The 23,815-nt window shown below is 42.1% G+C and overlaps 1 protein-coding gene across 1 annotated transcript; it reads left to right on the top strand.

Moving 5' to 3' along the window:
- Positions 1-8,122: 8,122 nt before the first annotated feature.
- On the top strand, positions 8,123-22,121 carry Adgrf2 (adhesion G protein-coupled receptor F2). Its single transcript, XM_051204287.1, has 7 exons — positions 8,123-8,210; positions 12,809-12,851; positions 13,561-13,715; positions 14,703-14,942; positions 16,518-17,879; positions 20,568-20,609; positions 22,020-22,121. The coding sequence occupies exons 1-7, from the start codon at positions 8,139-8,141 to the stop codon at positions 22,119-22,121; spliced, it is 2,016 nt and encodes a 671-aa protein (XP_051060244.1). The 5' UTR covers positions 8,123-8,138.
- The last annotated feature ends 1,694 nt before the right edge of the window (positions 22,122-23,815 follow it).

Below are 23,815 nucleotides of genomic sequence, written 5' to 3' on the forward strand. Positions count from 1 at the left end.
TTTGCCATTTCCGTGAGTCTGATTGGGCAGCAAGCCCCAGGGACCCACCTGTCTCTGCCCCTCTAATCTCCAGCATGCCTGCAAGTATGCTGGAGATTAACCAGAATCTCCAGCCCCACTGCAATCTCCCATCAATGAATTTGGCAGGAAGAACTCCACTGGAGGTAGAGACAAGCCAGTCCGAGGACGTCAGTGGTTTAGGAAGAGCAGGATTGTAAGGCTGGCGAGAACTTCGATGAGAAATGGGGAACAAACCTGCTCCTCAGCCCCAGCTCTCTGCCACTGAGATTTTGTTAAATGCAGTGTCAGAGTTTCCTCCAGTTCCAAGTGTTGCACGTGCAAATATGTTAAGGCTCTTATTTCCGCTTTTGCCTTGGGATAGGCTGAGAGTCCTTACTTCTACCAGATGAGGGAATCTCATGGCCCTCTCTCCATTTCACAATACATGCCAAACATTCAGTAGGATGATGCTACCATTTGACCGTCCCTCCAAAATTCACACTGACATAACCTGTGAAGCCTGCAGCAGAGCCTCATGGCTGGATTAGGACCTTTGCCTTGGAGTCTTGCTTCCCCATCTCTCCTGTGTTTGCCTTTCTGCTAAGCTCTGGGAGAACATGAAGCACCAATCCTCAGAGCTCAGGGCATGCTTCAGAGGGGTACATTTCAGGTGTGGTGACATTTCAGGAGATTCTGCCTAATCTATGGTTAGTTAAAAAGGAGTGAAAATACAGTATAATTTAGGAATTGTGCTTATCTATGGCATTCTGCTCCCTTTCAGAATTCTTAATTAAAACTTTCAAATGTTTATTTATATACTTGGTGTGGAGGTTAGAGGATAACTTGTACAAGTCAGTTTTTTTTCTCTTTCCACTATTTAATTGGGTCCAGGGAAATTATAATTGGGTGTTACTAATAAGGTGTTTCCTGCCGGTCTGGGCCCACCACCATGCTAGCCCCAAATAATACACAGAGACTGGGTATTAGATATAATTCTGTTGGCCAGTTACTAGTTTCTTATTGGCTAGCTCTGTCTTAATTATTTCTATTAATCTAAGTATTTCCATGTGGTCTCATCTTACTGGGGAGAGGGGCTGGCGTTCTGCTCTCTCCGTCCTCCATCTTGGATCTCCTCCCTACTACTTCCTCTCTCCTCCTTGTCTCCTAGTCCTGCCTATCTTGCTTTCCTATTGGCCAACATTGCTTTATTCATTAACCAATAAGAGAAACATATTTACAGAATGACATCTCCCATCATCTACTCTTTTCTGTCTAAAATAAAAAGAAGGGTTTTAACTTTAACGTAGTAAAATGTATCACAAAACAGTTATCAAATTAGAATCACAGTTAACAATATTTAGTTCATTAACATTTAGTAAGATTTAAAGAAAATATTCTATCATCTATCTTTGTGAGTCTAAAGTCTTAAATGTAACTTATCTTTAATCCTAACTAAGGAAAACAATAACCATAACTATTTGTCTTCAACTCCTTCAAAGACCACAGAAGGATAATATATAAACTCTAGAAATGATAGAGACAACTCACTGCCTGGTCAGTCACCCAAAGTTCTTCTGTAATGTTCCATCTTCAGCCCATAGGCCGTAGTGTGTCTGGCAGACTCCTCAGCAAAGCAGGAAACTTTAAACTGTCCACCTGTGTTGGCAGTTTGTCAGTCATTTTTCTCTGTGTTCTGTAGACTGTCTGGCAGACTCTTCCATGTAGCAGGAACCCTGTATCAATGTCCATCTTGTATCAGCAGTCATTTTCCTGTGGGTCCTGCATGTCCAGTTTATACCTCATAAAGTCAAATAGTCCAGACAAGAGAAATATCTTGTCCAAATGGCTAGTCTTGCCATATTGAAAGCAAACTCCATAATGTGTTTCTTTAATATCCATCTTCCTTTCTGATGCAGGTGGTGTTGCCAGGAGCAATTGTGCTGGTTTCTCATGTTTGCATAGCAAGCATTTGGCTGACTCAGCTAAAACCCCGGCCCTAAATTTCACATGTTGTTAGTCTGATGCTTGCAGAGTCTGGATGACTGTAAATTGTCTTTGGTTTTATGGTGATTCATGAGGTAGATGTTTCTCAGGACACACCTTGGTCAGGGCCTGACATAGATGTCATGTGCACACAATCACCTTGTGTACTGTTTGCACCTTAGGCTCAGTGCTCATCTGTTTTTGGCATAGCTCCTCACTGTGTGAAGAGGAAAGAGCCCAATTCAACAACAGTTTAGATCAGTCATTCTTTTTTTTTAAATGTATTTTTCTTATCGATCCCAGTTCCTTCTCCCTCCCTCTCTCCCTCTCTTCCACCCTCCCATGCCCCCCCACACTCCCATCCCACCCCCCTCCACATGTAGGGTGATACCTTCCAGGAGGGGGCATCTAAATTTTAGAGCAGTCATTCTTAACTTTCCTAACATAGGGATCCTTTAACACAGTTGCCCTAACCATAAAATCACACCATTGCTACTTCATACCTGTAATTTGGCTACTGTTATGGATTGTAATATAAATGTTTGATATGCAGGATATCTGATATATGACCGCTGTGAGGGCTGAGACCCACAAGCTGAGGGTCACTGGTTTAGAGGAACTGGCTCAAAAGGACCTATGAGAATGACTTGAACTTTCTAAAGCTGGGTTTCTGGGGAAACTGAGGGCTCACCCATACATGAGTAGGCAGCTTTGTGGGTGTGGTTTGGGTCATGAAAAGTCATCTTTGCTTCCAAAGATTTCTCATGTTCATGTGACACAGAGCCTGTATTCCCTGCCACCGGAAGGGCTGCCTCAGGAAAACCTACAAGTATCTGGGAAGCAGAACTGTTGCCATTGGTTACTTTACTAGCAAGGATAACCTAGTGCTCTCCATTTCCAACAAGCTAAGAGAAGAAGGCAAACACAAAACAGTGCAGAGTTGGTGCTCCATGACCATGAGGTTCACATCTGTGGATTTAACTATGGACACACACACACACTGCACCTGTATCGAATATGTGCACACTCTCTTGTCATTCTGTAAAAAACAGTATAACAATACTATTAGTATTTGCATCGTGTTACCTTCTCCTCCTTCTGATACATACACTGTATTTGATGCTGCTGGTTCTTCCTCCTCCTCCTCTTCCTCCTCCTCTTCCTCTTCCTCCTCCTCTTCCTTTTCCTTTTTTGAGACACTGTGCAGTACAACCTGGCCTCAAACTCCCGCTTTAGCCTCTGGAACCACTGGGATTTCAGGCAGGCACTATCATATCTAACCAGGGTTTCTAGTCTTTTGTCCAGCAACACTAACATATGACCTCCTGATGACCTCATAAAGAGCAAAAAACGAGACTGTAGTTTTCTCTCTGCCTCAAAGCCACAAGTTCAGCAACCATGGACCAGGCTTTCTGATCAAAGCTGCTTCATCTCTGCTTCCCTTTATTGTCTTAATCATTAGATACAGACTAGAGACAAGGGAGGCTATGGGGCGGTCATGTGCAATTTATGTACAAGCCTTGAACATTCCCAGATATCCGTATATAAGGAAGGTCCTGGTGCCAATCCCTCACCAGCACCAAAGGGTGACTTGAGTTAGGAGCCAGAGATCAGTTGTTGCAAAATGAATCTGAATTTTCCAATATCTTCAAATGTGATCTTGCTAAAGCAATTTACCATCTGAACCGCGATTCCTGCTAGAGATAAGAGAGTTGTGGCATCTACCTTGGTAACTCGTGCAATTATTACAGCAGCAAGATGAGAGTTATATGTGATTCTGTGCAAAGACCAGCTCTTCTGTGTTTGTTCTATAGTCGGGAAAAATCACAGACTCAGGTTCAAATCACAGATGTGCTGCCTGGCACTGAGGAGATGAGGAGAGCAAGATTTATCAATAGCTCTTTAATAAGTAAGCTTGGAGGCCTTTCAGAAGCTCAGGGTTATTTGAAAGCACTGGAAGCTCTGATGCAGAGCTCTGGACAGCAAAGAGACAACAAAGACGTCTATGTTGTTCTCTCCTTGCCTCTCACAACAACAGCATCTGTTAGGATGCCTCCATCCATCACTATCCAAGGATGCTGGCTAATGACAGATGCCATGGAATTTTCTAACTGACACCTTCTGAAATGTATGCCCACAGTCAACTGGGGAGACTTATAGGCTGTTTGTGAATCTTGACACACAACAGCTCATTATAAAACCTAAGTATGTAGGAAGTAGCTGAAGATTGTTACCAGCTTTGCCAGTGAGCTACAAAGTTAAACTGTAAACTCTGTGTGGAGTTTTGTTCACTTTTGTACACAATGTGATTTGTGATTGCTGTTCTAGTACTTTTTAAAAACCAGAGTAGACAGAGGAACTCAAGTTGTTGTTGAAAATATTCTTTCCCTTCTCAAAATGACACTGTAAACATGCATTATTGCTAGTGTATTTTCAATGAAATGAATCGGGTTTCCAAAGCAACCATACTCTCAGCATATCCCAGCATGCCGTCTACATGGTTGCTTTGCACTTACTTTGTCTTAATGAGTGAGCTGTGCTATGGAAATCCACCCACGTGCTTTGGGGTGAAGCGTTTTGGTCTTAGATATAGGGGGAGGGGAATATTTGAAAGTTAAATTGCCAGCACAGATGAGGACCGTTTTGTGGGATCTGGAAATTTGGACCACCTCTGCACATTGAGCACGTGTGCTTTGCCTCTAGAGTATGCAGTGTTTTAGGGAGAAGGTCATTGTTTGTAATCCCAGGCCCTGAGTGCTCCATCGCATTTTGGCTTCCTTGAAGAGGATGAGGGAAAAGTCAGTGTTAATTAATATTTAAGTTTGTGTATATGTGTATCTACCTACCACACACCGTGGCTTTGGAAAAGAATACAGAGCCTGAGGCCCTGGGGATGGGGGATATATTGGATATTCAAATCATGCCTCCATCCTGCAGCCAGACCTTCCTGCTGCTTCTGAACCCTCTGCTTCCATGCCACTGAGAAGGAGTTAAGGACTGAAGCTTAGTACCTGAACACACTGGGCAGAAAAACTCTTCCCCACAAGTCCACATTAAAACACACTACTCCGCTAAAGGAGCAACCTGTTCTATAAGCCAAATCTAAGAAAGGGTCAAGGTTTCTATGCATGACCAAATGCTAGTGGGTACTAGAGATGGTGTTAGGAGGATCTGGGTCTCTGTAGCAATACAGCTATCAAGCAGCTCCCCCCACACCCCGCAAAGTCTAATGAGGCCTAGAGGGGAATGTTTACACATCAAACACTGATTATTTTGCCTTGCATAGAAACATGTTTAAAAATAACCAAAACTATCTTTATAAGTATTATACTAATTAACTCTTTAAAAGTTAAAGCAAACCAGGTAGGCAGCATACAACTTTACTCTCAATACTTGGGAGGCAGAAGATTTTTTGTATGATTGAGGCCAGCCTGGTCTACATAGAGAGTTCTAGGGTAGCAAGGGCTATGCAGAGATACCCTTTCTAAAAAAAAAAAAAGTTAAATTATATATAATCAAGGTTTTTTTTATGTATAATACACATCAATTTTAGGCAAATAAAACAATTTCCATCTTCTTTTGTAGAACTTAGTTGTCATTTTGTATGTGTGCATATGTGCACATCTGTGCGTATTTTTGTATGTAGAACTGTTTGTGCACACTTGATTATGCTTGTGGAGGCCAGAGGTCAATATCAAGTGTCTTCCTCAATTGCTGTCTACATTATTATTATTATTATTATTATTATTATTATTATTATTATTATTATATGTATGCCAGTGTGTGTGGCTGCTGTGCTCTGGAACTGAAGTTACAGTCTGGGTACTAGGAACAGTGCTCTTAATTTCTGAGCCATATTTTAAGTCCTTCTACTTTATTATTTGAGATCTCTTACTCAATCTGGAACTTGACAATTTGCCTAGTCTGGCTGGCCGGTGAACCCCAGGGACTTTTCTTTCTTTGCCACCCCGGTGTTGGCAATATAGGGTAACTGCGGCTACTCTTGGTTTTTGCTGGAAATTGAACTGAGCTCCTCATGCATGTACAACAGACACCTTACTGATTTAGCCATTTCCCAGCTTCTTAATGGATTTCTGTTTGGGTGGAGTGGTTGTTGTTATTTGTGTATGTGTGTAGGTTTGTGTGTGTGTGTGTGTGTGTGTGTGTGTGTGTGTGTGTGAGAGAGAGAGAGAGAGAGAGAGAGAGATGCTAGAGATTGAGCCTACAGCCTGGTAAATGTGCTACCATCATGCTGTATCCCATTCTGATGACAGAATTTAAAGAGAAAGTTAATTCAGAAACATTTTTAGGTTTTCTCAGAATTATAGCAACAAAATCATCCATGGCTTTAATGTTTCTGTTATACTAAGTGTGCTCAAAGTAGTGATGGCTTTGGTGATGGCCTGACAGATCACTAGTATGCTTTTCATAGGGAGTCATTATCTGTTTGAGTGACAGGATGAAATAAAAGATTTAAAAGTAGCTGTGAGTTTATTGGGAATTATGTACCCCTTTGCACTGCCATTTCAAAGCAATGAGCAGTATGTTTGTCCTTTTGTGTGAGAGCCATAAATGTAGTACAGAATACTGGAAGATGTGCTGTAAATAAATATTTTTCACAATTGTTGGACTTTTAGTGGAATTCCTGCTAGATTAGTCTTTCAGGGCAAAAAATATGAATCTAAAAATCAATATAATTCTATCATTTAAGTAATGACATTATTGTATATGATGTATGATTGGTTGGAAGAATACTTTTTGGCTAAAAATGATCAAGTAACAACAACAAAAATCAACCATTAAGATAGCCCCTGAGCTTTTCAATAAATTCAATAAAATTCTTCTGAATTTTATTCTATCAATAATCTATCTCTCTATTTCCTATGTATGTATGTATGTATGTATGTATGTATGTATCATCTGTCTTCTATATCTGTCTCTAACTATCATCTATCATCATCATCTATAATCATATATCATTTATTTATCAAATCTGTTATTTCTATCTACAGTCTGCCTGTCCATCTATCATCTATCTATCTATCTATCTATCTATCTATCTATCTATCTATTATTTGCCTGTCCATCTATCATCTATTTATTTATTGATTATCTATTTATCTATCTATCTATCTACCATTTTACCTATCTATCTACCAACTATCTGCCTATCATGGTGGGAGGGTTGCATGCCTTTGGGTACATGTCGAATCTTGCTTTTTAAAAGCTTTATGTGGAAATGTATTAATTGTGCACAATAATAGACTTATTATGCAGTTTTCATTCATGCAAAAAAAAAAAAAAAAAAAAAAAGAATTCTGATCATCCAAATCCTTTTATCCAGGAGTGCAGACATCTAACATCTTTCAATTACTATCTCACTCAGGATGAAAATAGTAAGATTTACTGTTAATATTCTCAGATGAATCCCATTCAATCCTTTGTGTCCCTTAAGTATTTTTTCAGCTCTTCTCCCCATATTCCCTTCTTTCTTTACTCTCTTCCTACCCTACTCATCCATTTCTCTTCCTCTATTCAGTGTATTACTGAGTGTATCGTGTGCCCATCACATGCTAACATTGCTGGAGATGGCTAGCAATTGCTTTAGTTTTGTCGTAATTTCTGTTAGACATAACAAGAACATATCAATTGCAGAAATCCATGTTTAACTTAGGGAGAGGTGGAGAGAGATAATAGGATAACCCTAGGACTTATTCTTCAAAGGTATTTTTAAGCCACACTTATCCACAAGAATCCCTGCTCGTCTTCTGTGGCCACCTACACAGTTCTCAGCCCTGTCTAACCCAGAGAGTGAACTGTCATTCCCACTGCTGGAACACAGGCTGTTATTTGTTAGATAGCCGGTAGGCCAGGTGAAATCCACAAGCAGCTTTGTTAAGAGGGATTCCCATGTGAGGCGTGCCATGCAAATCAACAACATCAAGCCGGGCTGGTGTTTCCACCTGCAGCATCCTGGTAACAATTGTGGTAGGACACAGGGCTACCACTGCTGGCCCGAGAGAGCTGCTTGGACAGCACCTAAAACAGAGTCAAGTCTCTTCGGCGCACTGTACCTGCAGAGGAATGGTGCTACAAAAGCCTCAAATTTTGCCTTCATTTTTACAGAATCAAGAAAATCAGCTGTGTGGAAGACAATGGTCCCTGCCCTTTGGCTGTACTGCTTGGTGCTTCTTCTGCCTATAGAATCCTGCAGGATATTATGCCAGGTAAAAATGCGGGGAAGGGTGGATATTGAGTTGGTGGAGATAACAAATGGACAGAGAATTCTCCAGTCACAAGCTCTGTTATCTGAGAGCTGAACTATAAGGGGAAGGTGGTGACATGGGCCAGCACAACCTGAAGAAATGACCACGGCAGGTGACAGAAAAGACCACTATGCTATGAATTGGTCTCACATTAATTTCCCCAGTCAGTCCTGAAATCCAGCAAAGCCGAGACGACTCAAGGGTAATAAGCCTCACTCCCCATATTCTCGGTAGTGACTCTTTCACTTCGTATCTGGGGGGCTGCTGCTTCCTGAGGGCCTTGAATTGTAGAGGCAGGGAAGGTTACCATAGTGACTAGGAGATACTGGAGACGGTTAGTGGGCAGGGATCTCAAAATGATTTGGTACGATGAGCTATTATCCCGTTCAAAGTAGTGATAGTGTCTCCTTTCAGAATCTTGGCAGAAGAACAGGGGTGGAATTTCTAGCAAATTACACCTTCAACTTTTGTAGGGGCAGTGAACCCCACGGCTCTTTGTGGCATATTTTCCTCATGCCATACTTTAATTTTCCTATTGTTTATTTATTTACTTATTATTTTTTATTGGGCTGTACATTTCCCCATTCCCCTCTCCTCCTCCCCTCTCTCCTTCCACCCTAAGCCCTATTCCTCATGCTCCAAATTTACTCAATGAGTTCTGTTTTTGTTTTTGTCTGCCTTCCTTGGTGGATCCATGTATGTTTCTCGTAGGTCCCTCTTTGTTACTTAGATTCCCTGGGATTGTGGCCTGTAGGCTGATTGCCTTTTGCTTTATGTCTACTATCAACTCATGAGTGAGTTCATATTATATTCGTCTTTCTGACTCTGAGTTACCTTTCTCAGGATGGCTTTTTGTAGGTCCAAACATTTGCCTGCAAATGTCAAGATGTCACTTTTTTTTTCTCTGCTGAGTGGTATTCCAATGTGTAAATGTACTTAAAAAAAAGAGTATAAAGGATTTTAAAATATTTTGAGAATTTTGGGGGGAAAGTACTGTTATTTGACCATAAGACCTAGAAGCCCACCTTGGGACTAACTGGCAAAGCTCTCATTTCTTACTTTATAGACAGAGATACTAGGGTTGGTGTTGAAGAATATGCTTTATATGAGAAAAGATGGATAAGAGCCTCCTCAGGAGAGAATGATTTTGGAAATTCTTGTCACAAGTTTTCCAAACAACATTCACCATCTAATCCATTTTTTGCCTTTCTTTTTTGCTCCTCCCCTTTATTGCTGAACTGAAATCTGGTTTCTGAGAGAATAAATAGATGCTCTGGGAAGACGTTTTGCTGGGGCATTCTTATTCCCATGTCTTTTATTTTCTCATCTACAATTTTCAACAAAATATGGAGTAGGCAGAACAGAGCATGGAAAAGAGTTATTATTGTTATGGTGGGGCTCACCCCACCAGGAACAGACTATCCTTTTCTTCTCATTGTTTGAGTTTCTGGTTCCCAAGCTTCCGGGTGCTGGTCCTCTCCTCACTTACCTATGCACCGGCAAGCTCTGCAGTTCACGTGGGTTGCAGGTTAGCATCTGCCTTTTTGTCTAGGATGAGGTTGTGGAATGTTAATAGTTGAACCTAAAGCCACCCACCTCGGATGCTACCTGATGTGAACTGAGAGAGGAAACAGACATGATGTACCTTAGAAACCTAACTGGGATGAAGCAAATCAGGTCTTTGATGTAAGAAGGTAGACTTTCCAGAACTTCTTGTCAACAGCATCCCAGGTCCTGCCCACACACCCAATTAGTCAACTGCACCTTCTCTGGAGTGTGTTTAGTGACTAGGGATCCTCCAAAGCTGTTGACTTTGGTATATTGCAAATAATGGGTTTTGGGTGACTTGAGAGGCCTGTACTTCCTGCCATACATCCCCTCTGCTTATTGATTTGTTGTTATCTTACATGTTGATCCCAGTTCCCTCTCCCTCCCTCACTCCTACCATTTTTCCCTCTCTCCCCCCTCACATGCACCCTGACTGCTCTCCCCTCCCATCCCCCACCCCAATTCCATATGTAGGGCAATGGCATCCAGGTGGGGTCATGTAAATCTGTCAAGTCATTTGAAGTAGGGACTGGGACTTCTCTAGGAGAACAAATTCTATTCTCAGGAATAAGAGGAGTTCCATGACTGTCCTTCTTCGGGTCACCTCATCTAGGGCACTCTCTGCATTCTTATTTGTCAAATAAGGAGACTGGATGGACTATCTGTCTACTCAATCTTCAATATCTTTCAAAATAGCATTGTAGCCTTCTGGTTTATTGGAAGCAATGCAACTTTTTGACTGAACACCTAGGGATTTGTTTCCATGAATAAAAATGAGAGGCCATCATGCACGGGTTAGTCCAAGGGTATTCTGTTTCATGAATTTCCTCAGAGACACCTTCTCAGCTATGGAGAGACCTCAGCTATTCAATTCAGAGTCTCCATAGTTTTATTTGATAGGAAAAACAGGTGATATCCAATATTGTTTTTGATAACATAGAGAAAATACGATGAATATCATTTGTCAACCAAGCAACAATGTCCAGAAATTGTATTTCTTCCTCAATAGCTAACATCTTGGAATGAAAAGTTGGAGCCATGAATAATGCTCTTCCTAGCCACTAGAGGGCACTTATTTTGTTCAGAAAGAGGAGGATTGAGTTTACCTCTTTTCCTGTACACATAGTAACATATATATGTCTGTATTTATGAATATAGACGTGCATACCAATGTGTTATTACACAAATGCACATATGTACGAGACCTTGCATTATTTACATAGGGGGTAAAGGAAAACAATACACACTCATGTTTAAGGAACTTAAATTTTAATCGAGAAGATAACATGAAAAGGAGTATTGTGGTAGCAGGCAGGTGAGTGGAGGGAAGGCAGTGTGGTATGTATTGTGGACAACAAGTCCTTCAGATACTAGGGTGAGAGTTAGAGCATCTAGAACTCCATCAGAAAAGATTACTTGGGAGGGCGAAACACGAGCTCGATGTAATTACTATTCAGCATCAGAATAGTAACAGCAATTAAACCATAAACAGATCTCACACTTTTAAGGATGGCGCTAAGGGTTTCTCATGTGTCAACTCATTTATTCCCCTATAAAAGCAGTAATGCCTGCTTTGCTTACAGGTGGGGGAACAGACGCAGACAGTTGAACATTCCCTCTTAAGGGACAGTGTTAGGATTTGAGCCCAGGTGGGCTGGTGGGCTTTTCCTAGACCACACTTTCTCAGGATAACCAGATGTGAATGGGTGGGTGGAATGGGGGGGCTCCCTTAAAGAAGAATAACATAAAATACAAACTGAAAGTGAGAATTTTCTTAGAATGAGAAAAGGAATGAAAATAAAGTTCAAACAGAATTGCTTTTGTGTCCAGTAATTACTCAATAGCACTCAGTCATACATTCAACAAAAATAATAATAATTAATGAGCTGTACTTACATTTTCTTACATTTTGCATACGAACGAATTTATAATTTCTTCTATATAGAGGATAAAAAGATCAATCTTTCATTTTTAAAATCGTTTTTAAAACATTCATTTTATGTACCTGGGTGTTTTGTCTGTATGTCGATCTGTGCACCACATTTGTGCCTGGTGCCCTAGGAGGCCATGGGGATGTAGTTACAGAAGACTGTGAGCTCCTGTGTGGGTCCTGGGAGTTGGAGCCCGTCCTTTGGAAGGACAGCTGGTGCTCTTAATTAGGTGCTGAGCCGTCCCTCCAGCCTTCCATTCTTTCCTTTTGCATTGCCCTACACTGTTCTTATCGTTGCTGGTTTGGAGTAACACTATTCAGTTTTCCCGCTTGTCATTGGCAGTTTTATGTAACTATGTAGTAGTGCTATAAAAATTGGGAAAACTTCATTTTTTTTCCCCCCGAAGAGCTGTCAGATGTCAGGGCACTTAACATTTGTTGTGCTGTTCTGTGGCCACCTGTAAATAATTTTGAATTAATGACACTCAAGGATTGACCTTCTTGTAATTTAGAAGTGACTGCAAACTATATAAATATATCCCATTAAATCCAATGAAACGTATTCCTCACTAACTCTTTGACTGGGTTTCTCTAATAAATGCTCCACTGTAGTGATGCACCGAATAGGAGAGAATGTGAAGGGGAAGAGGTGAGACAGAATGACAAAAATGATCATCTCAATAGATGAAAGGCAGTTGGAATATTTCGTCTTTGAAAATATGATAAATGTGAACTCGCGGTCACACAGCATGACCTCCTCCCAGGATTCAGTGGTGCCCATACAAGTGAAGTAAGTCTTCACGAACTTCCTAGTAAAGTCCCTCTGCCCAGTATGTAGTTTATGTGAAGACTATAGACTGTAATGAACTGAATGAGGACTTCGGAGAGAGGAGAGGCCTAATGGCTGTCACTGGGGAGAAAAGTTGAAGGACATGTTACTGGGCTGTATGTAACAGCTGAGCTCTCAGTGGCTGTGTTTGCTTCATGGCTGATTTGGATATGACTCTTTGTCATATCCAGTGGGATCACCTGTTGACATTTGATTTTGCTGAGAATTTTGATTTTTTTTTTTTTGTTTCAGGCTACCAGCAAAAGCAAGGAGATGGTGATGTCCAGACCACACGGTATGGTGACAGCAGCTACCAGTCCCATGGAAGTTTGATCATCTGTTGTGTGTGACAGCAGGCCACTCTCAGCCCTCTGGCTCATGGCATGAGAGATGAGACCCCTTGAGAGACTACATTTATACTTTGATTATTTACATGCAAATCCATTGTGTCTTTATCCCCAGCCATATTCATATCTTCCCAGCATCCTCTGGTCCACACTGAGTCAGACTTCTTTGCTGTGAATTCTCATTGAGCTAATTCAAACCAGGGCAGTGACTCGAATGGATCTCATTGACCATGGAGTTTGCTTTAAAGTTCTGGACAAGGGAACTTCTTTGGGAACATCTGAGGGAGTGGATTCCAAACTAGAGCTGACCTGGGTATCTCTAGGACTCTGAGGAAGTCTTTGAGGGGTTCTGTGGACATACTGTGACTCAGTATGGTAACTCATGGGTTCTTTCCTCTTACTTAATGGGAGGAGTTTATACTTGGTCAGTTTTACACCTTGGAATTTGCTGGGTGGTTCTGACAGAAGGAACAGGACTATATTTCAGAACTATGTTATGACTGCTAACTCATGTTCAATCATCTTCAATTTTACTGGGAAAAGAAGCCCATGTCTACAGAGTCGATGTGCCTTCGATGCAGTTACACCTTACTAACTGGACGAGCAGCCACGTTCTCAGACTTTTCTATCTGATATGGATGCCTTTTGTTTTCCCAGATGTATGTGATGGTGTGTGTAAGGACAATGCTGCCCCCTGCTTTCAATCTTGTCCTCCAGAAAGCGAGGGCAACATGAAATTTGTCTGTAAGGCCAAGAAATGGCATAAAGTCATGGAAACCTGCCACACTCTTAATGCCATCAGCATCTTTGAGGTAATACCCTTTCTTCTGCATCATGGACTCTTACAAGGTCTCTATGAGTAAAGTGGAGCTTCAGATGACCATATTGCTCACTTAGGGGAAAAGACATGCTTCCATGGTAGTAATAGGTTGTTTGTCTATGAATACATAAACACCTACCTATCTCTTCTCTCTTCACTTTGTGCATCTGAGAGTAAGTGCAGTGTATCCTGTCCCCTGCATGACACGAGGGAACCTGGTCATTTGTGCAGAGCAAGGAGAGGCATCTAGAGTTGCCACATCCAAGATCTCCGTCTTTGCCTTCAGCCCTTAAAATAACCCAAAGCATTGATACTCACAGATACCCTCCCAAACTTGTTAGACATGTGAAATTTGGGCTGCACCCCAGACTTTGATAGGTGAGGAGCTGCAGTCCCATCAGAATCTTCACATGATGTGGGTGTCTGCAAAGGCCTTAGGTTTCCTGGAGCTGGAGTTGTAGTCAGCTGTGAGCCACCTAATTTGGATTTAGGAACTGTATCCTGAGTTCTTTGAAAGAATAGTACCCACTCCTAACTGCTGAGCCATCTCTCCAGCTCCTGCTATTAAAAAATCAATCAATCAATCAATCAATCAATCAATCAATCAAACAAAAAACACCATGTCTATTGGTTTACCTCTTGAGAATGTAAAAATAATTTAAATGTCAGTAATAATCCATATAAATATACAAGATATACATGAATGTACATCCACAGGAATATCTGAAGTGATGTGTTAAAGAAAGCAGTTGCTGTTTTAGAAGACAGGGCTAGAGAGTTGGGAAATTCAGACTTATATTTGTCTTTATCCATCTTGATATTGGTCGAGTTATTCCACCCTAGTTGCCACTTTGAAAACATGAAAGAATATTATGTGATATACAACTGTATAATAGGGCTCCCCTAAATTCTAACAAAAGTATCTTTGTAGTTAACACAAACAAAGGATTTCTTTACTTTGACTTTGGTCCTGTTTCAGGAGGATGTGGAATTATATTCACTTCAACCATCTGAATCAACTATGGTTCTACACGAATCTCATAGACATCCTCAAACCATAGCAGACATATTGATGGAAAAGTGTCCAAAGGACTTGTCTTGCATCATCAGAAGCATTCAGAAGTCTCCTCGGATGCCAGGGAACATTGCTGTGGTGGTACAGCTCTTACACAACATTTCAACAGCTCTAACCAGAGAGGTTAATGAGGAAAAGATGCAGGTGAGTGGCTTTGCAGATCAGCCAGCATCTTCTCTTTGGAGGAGGTGTTTAGGTTAGTTGGAATATCTTCTGAGCTTCCCAGTATTTCCATTGTCCTACACAGCAAGTTCTTGCTTAGTGAATGTTATGGATGGACGAATAGTAACCAAGAGAATAAATTTCACATGCCAGGTCAAGATGCACCAGTAGAGAGAGCTTTCTTGGTTCTTTGGTAGGCATCTGAGTCTTTTTTATATTTCTCAGGGTCTGGGTCTGTGATGGGTTGAGCCTGGGAGGAGTTGAGTCTATGAGAGGTTGGGCCTTTGAAGGGTGATTCTATGAGGGGTAGAATCTGTGAGGGCAAAGGCTGTGAGGGGTTGATCCTATGGTTACCTGGGCTTTTAAAGGTCTGAGTCTTTGAGGAGTTGCACCTGTGTGTTATGAGTCTGTTGGGGACCAGAGTCTGTTTTCCCAAAGCACATTTAAAGTACTGAAATTTTTGAAGAAACATTGTGGACCGTGCTCAAAGGAAGACTCATATACATTTGTGAATTAGAACAAGTCCTAAAATGGAAGCAAAACAAATGAGCAAGCCTTCTGTGAACTATGGAAGTGTGAAATGGAATTGGATTCATTTCTTCATACTTTTGATCCTTACAGTAGAGTAGTGAAGGGTGATTCAACCTCTGTGGTCAAGTTCTAGTTGTCAGCATATTTCTATATAGGATCTTGTAGCTAACTGGCTGGGACTAACAGATGTCAGCTGGATTATGGGTATTCTGAAAGGACAATTGAATGATGGATTATGTCCAGGTGTACAGTGGATGGTAGAAATGGGCATATACAAGCTGAATACCTGCAGGTCTCACAGGAAGGCACTGAACAAATAAGACGAAAACAAAGCAAGGATTTCCTTTACAGATAAATTCCCTAAATGACATCCAATAATGTATGTGTGTGTGTGTGTGTGTGTGTGTGTGTGTGTGTGTGTGTATGTATGGGTATGTACTCATGTGTGTACAGGTATCCATTCATGTGTGGATGTCAGAGGGCGATGTCAGTTTCTTTCCATGTTATTGAGACAAAGTCTCTTGCTAATCTTGGAGATCAATGATTTGGATATATCGATTAGCCAAATGAGCTTCTGGGGTACACTGGTCTCTGCTTCCCAAGTTCTGGGATTACAAATGTACCACCGTGTCCATCTTTAACATGGGTGCTGGGGATCTGAACTTGGGTCTTCATGCTTGCATGGCAAGCATGTTAGTGATTGCACTGTTTCTGAGCCCTGTCCAACCTTCTGACATTGTGATATGGTACTGTCATCTATATATGTGGTGGTCCGTGTTATTACCTATTACAAGATGCATGCAATGTGGGGCCTACAGGTTTGACATGACTACAAGTAAACTTAAGCTTACTGTGCAAGCTAGTCACCCAGGGGTTTACTTAAGATACTGAATATGATCCATTGAGTTTGGAATGGGATGTGAGATTCTGCATTTCTAAGGAGACCACACTTTGTAAGAGCAACTCTTACATGCATTGGAAGCTTCAAAGAGTGGATCACTACTAATGTCAGCTCTTCTTTGACAGAGTTACAGTGCCATGGCTAATCATATCCTTAACAGCAAAAGCATATCAAATTGGACTTTCATCCAAGATAGAAACAGCAGCTGTGTCTTGCTTCAGTCAATCAATTCATTTGCAAGCAAACTACTTGTGAAGGAACATCTCATCAACATATCACAAGTCTTCATCCATACCATGGGAACTGTCATGTCCAAGAACAGCCTTGGGAAGAATTTCACTTTCTCAATGCGAATTAATGACACGAGTGATGAAGTCACTGGGAGGGTACTGCTCACCACCGAAGAGCTCCAGAAGGTTCCTTCTTCTTTCCAGGTCATCAGCATTGCATTCCCAACTCTTGGGGCCATCCTGGAAGCCAGTCTTTCGGAAAACATGACCGTGAATGGGCTTGTCTTGTCTGTCATTTTGCCCAAGGAGCTTAAAAAAATCTCACTGATGTTTGAAAAAATCAGCAAGGCTGAAGGAAGGAAGTCCCAGTGCGTGGGCTGGCACTCCCTGGAGAGCAGATGGGACCAGAGAGCTTGTAAGCTGATTCAAGAAAACTCCCAGCAAGCCGTTTGCAGATGTTGGCCAAACAAGTCATTTACCTCTTTCTCCATTCTCATGTCACCTGACACCATAGAGTCCCCAGTTCTGATTTATATCACATACATAGGCCTGGGCATCTCCATCTGCAGCTTGATCATCTGCCTGTTCATTGAGGCCTTGGTGTGGAGTCAAGTGACAAAGACAGAGATCTCATACTTACGTCACCTGTGTATCGCTAACATTGCAGCCACCTTGCTGATGGCCGATGTGTGGTTCATTGTGGCTTCCTTTCTCAGTGGCCCAATATCACATCACAATGGATGTGTGGCTGCGACATTTTTTGTTCATTTCTTTTATCTGGCTGTGTTTTTCTGGATGCTTGCCAAGGCTCTCCTTATTCTCTATGGGATCCTGATCGTGTTCCATACACTGCCCAAGTCATTCCTGGTGGTTTGTCTGTTTTCAGTGGGCTACGGGTGCCCTTTGGTGATTGCTGTTATCACAGTTGCTGTTACAGAGCCTGGGAAAGGTTACCTGCGGCCCGAGGCCTGCTGGCTTAACTGGGACATAACCAAGGCTCTCCTGGCCTTTGTAGTTCCAGCTCTGGCCATTGTGGCAGTAAACCTGATTACGGTTACACTGGTTATCATCAAGACCCAGAGAGCTGCCATTGGTAGTTCCATGTTCCAGGAAGTAAGAGCCATCGTGAGGATCTGTAAGAACATTGCCATCCTCACACCGCTGCTGGGGCTGACCTGGGGATTCGGAATAGCCATGGTCATCGACGGTCGCTCTCTGGCTTTCCACATTATTTTCTCCTTACTGAATGCATTGCAGGTAAGTCCGGATGCCATGGTAGAACCGGAAGTAGGAGCATATGTGCAGCTGTCTTGTGAACAGGAGCCCAGGGTACCACGTTTCATGCAGAAGGCAGTGACATAGAGACACGTTTTTGTTTCAGAAGGGCCTGGGTATGAATGCTGACTTATTTGTTAAGAATATGTAGCATGATTTTTCATGTCTAGTTTTTGCGAGCACATGTTTTTCTCTTACAAAAGGAGAGAATAGTGCTGTGACTTTCTGTAGGTGCCTGGAAAATGAAATAAGTACAAAATTGAAAGCAACAAGTTCAAATACTAAAATCAGGTACTAAAGACCATAGGTATCTGTTAATATGTTGAGGTTTTCATATTTTTTGAGATGTGTCTTATGTATTCCAGGTTGGCCTCAAACTCACTATGACCTTAAAGTTTTGATCTTCCTGTCTCCATCCCCCAGGGACTGGGATTACAGGTGTGCACACCATGCACCATGTATGGGGTCCTGGACATTGAACCCAGTGCGTCATGCTAGGCAAATAATCGACCAACTGAGCTGTATGCTAGCCCTGAGCTGTTACTATTTAGAAAGCGAACAATCACCTGTTCTAAAATTTAGTCTTAGACTGGAGGTGTTACATTTTTTATACTGGTTGTAGTTTCTGCTGCTTCATGGTTTTAGACAGCAGTGCATACCATCTTATTTGAACAAGGCAAGTTACACCAGAGGCTTTAAAGGTCATTTCTCTTCAGCCTTCTCATGCTTGTATCGATTAAGTGATGTTCACAGTTTCATGTGTATCCTTGCCAATTTCTTTCTGTTTGCTTATCAAATATATACTTACTATAAGAATTGAAAATTTATGTATATTATTATGTGCCTGTTAGGCATGCATGCCTCCAACGTTCCATTTTAGATGGTGGTGGAGGTCAAACTCAGGGTTTTATAGACTGTGTTCTACCCACTGAATGACATTATAGCTATTATACAATTTTCTTTTTCACTTAACATTACATTTTAATCTTCCACTGATCTAGTGTATATGTCTATTTCATGTTTAGATAATATTTTCTATTGAACGTTTTTCTTCTTGATTAAAATTACATACATTAAATACAAAGATTGTAATTAATTAAAAAGAAGCTTCTAATTTTCTAAAGAACTATACAATTTTTGGAGCGTGTGGAGTAGCCAGTTAAAGTATTTTCAAATACGTGTTTTACCCAGTTGGGTCAAACATTTTTCTATTTCAAAATGTGAACATAAATGATTCACTTTATACAGTAAACATTTTAATGCCTTGAGGAACACTGTTAGCAGTAGAAGAGCATGTGTAAATCTTGGCCATTTTCTGTATTTCTATAGAAAATGTTATTACCGCCTAGATTTATAGCAATGTTAGTAATCATCAACTCGTTATACATCTTTGCAGTCTAGTTATCGATGGGACTGAGGGAAGACCCCATGGTTTTTAACCTTCAGCTCAGCAAATCTCCAGCCTACTCTTCATAAACCCTTAATAAACACCTGCCTCACGCCATGGCAGGCTCCCCTCAGGCTACCTGACTTGTGACTCTTGTTTTGGATTGGACTGCGAAAGCTTCAGTTTTGATACTGTGGGTGCTTTCACTTCTAATAGGGTCAACGTCAAACTCAAGTCATTTTCTGTCTTCACTCCTGGCAAGGAGAAGGGCGAAGTCACTGAGATGCCAGGACCTATGAGGTGGTTAGCAGCTGCCAACCAGTGTGGATGAGGGCTAGACACTGGCATGGGAGAAGGCAGTGCTGTTATGGCTGGTACTGCCTCATGGAAGCTGACTTATAATTTAGGAATTTTGTGAGATGGTTATAGACATAGCCATCAGTAAAACTCAGTGACATGGATTGACAGGGACGTGGATTAGATTCAAAACAACAGCCGTGTACTCCCCAAACCTCTTTCTTGGTCTGTTTTGATACAGTCCTTGCCTACTCTTGTACTAGGGCATCTTTGAGATGCTCAGCAAGGAAGGAAAGGGAGCAGAGAGCAGAGCTGTAGCCCCTCTGAGGTCAGATTCAATCAACAGGATGGGAAGCAACAGCAGAGGCGGGGCTTAGGGTGAGGAGTGGTGAGGGGCAGCTGAGGCTGAGAGAGCAAAAGAGGGTTTCTGAACAGTCTGGGAGGGCAGAAGGTGAAGGAGGCAACTCCTTCCATAGCTTCTCCGATTATGGTCCTACAGAAATATCTCTGCTGATTGGGAGTCGAGCCAGCCCCTTCACTGCAGAACTATTAGTGTGGAGTCAGTAGCTTCCTTGGTGTCACAGTAGCTGCTGCCTCTTTCCTCTTCTGTCTTCTCTGAGAGCTACTGTGGGCTGGGTGGGATTTTGAGACATCTTCACATTCCAAAGATATTTTAGTAAGAGAATAAAGCATTGTAGACTAAAACCTGGGAGAAGACTTCAGGCTTACCTGCTTACATTGTGCTGGAGCAGCTGAGAACTTTACATCCTGAGATCAGGGGAAGGGACAGGGGAATTGAATGGCATGCTTGTTGTTTTTATTTTAGACACTATTTGTTGAACAAAGAGTCGTCACTGTGGCCTTAGACTAGGGATGAGAAGAATGATTGTGGCCTGAATAGTAGTGATGTGATGAATGCCACATTTGTTATTTTCAGCGTCATTGTAAATGGGTCTTTTTCCCCCTCTCTCCCCCATCTTTCACAGGGCTTCTTCATCCTGGTGTTTGGGACAATCCTGGACCCAAAGGTATTGTATGCAAACATGATGTGAAATGCTGACTTGTGAAGAGCACTTAATGGACTTTGTCCTCCGTCACCTGTGCAGTCATCTGAAATGGAGCATCAGTCTTCCCTTTTTTTTTTTTATTAATTGTTTTGAGATTTTTATTTATTTTTACATGTGTGTTTTCCTGAGATGATGTATGTATACCAAGTGTGGTGTTGCCTGCAGAGCCCAGAAGAAGGTGTTGGATCACTTAGAACTAGAATTTCAAAAGCTTGTGAGCTGTCGTATAGATGCTGGGAGTTGAACCCTGATCCTCTTGAAGAGCAGCCCATGCTCTTACCCACTGAGCTCTCTCTCCAACCCAAGCAGGGTTATCTCTTAAGATTTATTCACTTGCTTTATGTGTATGAGATCAGAATCTCTTCATTAAACTTAAAATGTAAAAGGTAAATACAGGAAGCATCACAGGACCAGCCATGATTAATATATGCAAAGGGGGAGGAGCCCTGAAAATCCTAAACTCAGCTGAAAACTGTGCATGCCTTCCCAAATGCACTTACTGTTAATGTGAATATCATGCAATTATGTATTAAGTGAGTATTACGCAATTCTGAAATGTAGAATTTCAAAAAGTATCAGAGCAGGATATGTCGGTAGAAGTGCTGACATGGCTTTGAAGACCCCAGCAGAAGCCAGAAGCACCTCCCTTCCTTATAAACTTGCAGCAAAATCTTTGCATCTTCAGGGAGGGGTGAAGTCTCTCTGGGCTGGAGGGCTTTCACAGGCTTTAGTGTGAAGATAATGTATGCAGGGTCTTGGAAAGCAAGGTTTTCCATGGCAGATGAGAGAAAGCGAAGAAATTAGGATATGGTAAGGGAGAGAGGCAGGGCCATCTGCAGTTGATGGGCATGAATCCTGGATATTTATCTTTGCAATTAACTGAGTTTGGTGTTATTTAAATTTGGAGTGTCAGTTTCATCAGCTGTGTAATGGGGACAATAATTTCAGGGTTATTTTCTTCATAAAATGGGATTGACAGGTACGGAAAACATTGCAAAGCCATCATCACCATCATTATCATTTCCTTAGTTCTGGACCCACTGATACCTTGCATAGTACTTCATAGAAGATTTGAATAATTTCAAGTGAGATAAGATGAACTACTTTAATGGTTTAAAAAATACTGTAATTAGAACCCAAGAGCTCTCGCAAACTTGCTTCTTAGTCACAGGATCCATGTTTAAGATTGGACATGTGTCTGTTCCAGAAGCTGCCCCTCCTCATTGCCTTGATTTTCTCTATTAATTCCACCGTGTTACTGACTCCACTGAAAGGACCCAGCCGGCCGCCACTTCCCTTGGCCACAGCTACAAGCACATTGTTAACTTCCTATAAATGTTTAATTATTAACCCCTTTTGTTAAATTCCCAGATAAGAGAAGCCTTAAAGAGTCGAGTAACGTCTGCCAAGTGGATCTCCAGAGTATCAGAGGTAAAACCCCTTGCTTTTTCATTTGATGAGGTAACAGTGTAAACCCTTTGGATGCGGAGTTTTCCTGGGTGGGCGTCTCTTTGAGCTGTCCAAATATGAAGAGGAAAGTCAGTTTAAATGTATAAAGAGGAGGTGACAGGGTGGCAGACATTGTAGGTACCAACCCCAAACCCTGAAGTAGGAAGTGGCTGACCAGAAGGAGAAATGGAAGGAGATGAATGTTCTCAGGCTGCCAGGGCAGCCTGGTGGTTCTCTCCGATACTGTTCAGCTGCTCACATGCCAAGCGTGAAAAGCCTAGGGAAGTGAGCTCACACTGAAACCCTATGCCAAGGACCTCCCAGGAGCTTGATTATCAAGGAAGCAGTTGCCATGGTTACCACAGTGGCGTAGGCACAGGGCCAGTCCAGAGATGTGCGGGAGGTGCTTCAGTCGTCACGTGGGGACTGGACTGTGACTTATCCTCTCTTTCTGTGATTTATAAACTTTATTGTGATGCAAGGCTGTTCCGAGTGAGGGAAGAACTGGAAATGTTTACATGTCAGCCAAAGGGGCTCAGGGCTGACCTAACGAACATGCCCAACTACAAGAGGTGATCTGTGGCTTTGACTCATCACCTGCCATTCCTTGACCTAGCAGAGCACACGTGTGCCTGGGCACCCCTGGCTGAGTGCACCACTTTCCATTTGCACATCTGCCTTCTGCCCCCTTTCCTCCTGCTTATCTCCTCTCCTCTCCTCTCCCTCCCCTCCCCCAGCTGCCCTCCCTCCCTATTCTCTTCCTCTTTACCCTCAGCCAAATTTGGTCACATCCTTAGTCCCACCCAGAGGGAGGTTACTGACTTCTCTATATTCTGTCCCATCTTTAAAAAGGGGATAAATTTACTGAGAATAGACACTTCCTCCAACAAGGCCACACCTCCTAATCCTTTCAAAGAGTGCCATTCCCTGGTGACCAAGCATTCAAATCCTTGAGCCTATGGGGTCCATCCTCATTCAAACCACCCCAGGCTCTTGTCTCTGACTTGGCCTGATTATTTCAAATCCCTTCAAAAGCAGTAGCCTTGGTCCTTTCCTTGTGTGTTTTTAGAATGATCTATTCAGGCCGCCATAGGGAAATTCTGGCTGGCCTTCGAGGGCTAAGACAAACAGTCATTTTCTCCACTTCTCTGGTTTTTACCTAAGTCAGAAAGACACCCGGCCCTTCATTATTGTTGATGGTTCTTGATACTGGCTGTATCTTAGAAACATCTTGGGAGCTTCAAAACAAACAAACAAACAAAAATCCCCATAGCAAACCGCAGTCTATGCCTCACTCAAAAATTAAACCAGAAACTCTGGAGGCTTGAGCCTAAGCATTTATTTTGAGTTCTACAGTGATTCTAGCATGTGGCTAGGGTTAAGAGCCTCTGGTCTAAGGACAACATGTATTTATCCTTCATCTTGCATTCCTTCCTTCATTCTGTTCAGCAGCCTTAGGCCATTGCCTGTCATTAGCTTTAACACCCTTACCAAGTACAGAAGAAGTAGCGTTACCGTCTGTTTATCCATCTGCTTTGAGGGCCTGCAATCCCTGGTAGTAATCTTCTACAGTCCAGATTTAGCTCACCCTCCATGGAACCCACCTGGACAGGACCAGTCCTAGTCCCCAACACCCCGCACAGCATACCCTTTTGTGTTCATTTTGTAGCTGACAAGATGAGCTAGCCTATGCTCATGTAGCTGCAGATCTGCCGCCG

Source organism: Phodopus roborovskii, unplaced genomic scaffold, assembly GCF_943737965.1.
Source record: "Phodopus roborovskii unplaced genomic scaffold, PHOROB, whole genome shotgun sequence".
In the NCBI taxonomy this organism is placed as follows: Eukaryota; Metazoa; Chordata; class Mammalia; order Rodentia; family Cricetidae; genus Phodopus; species Phodopus roborovskii.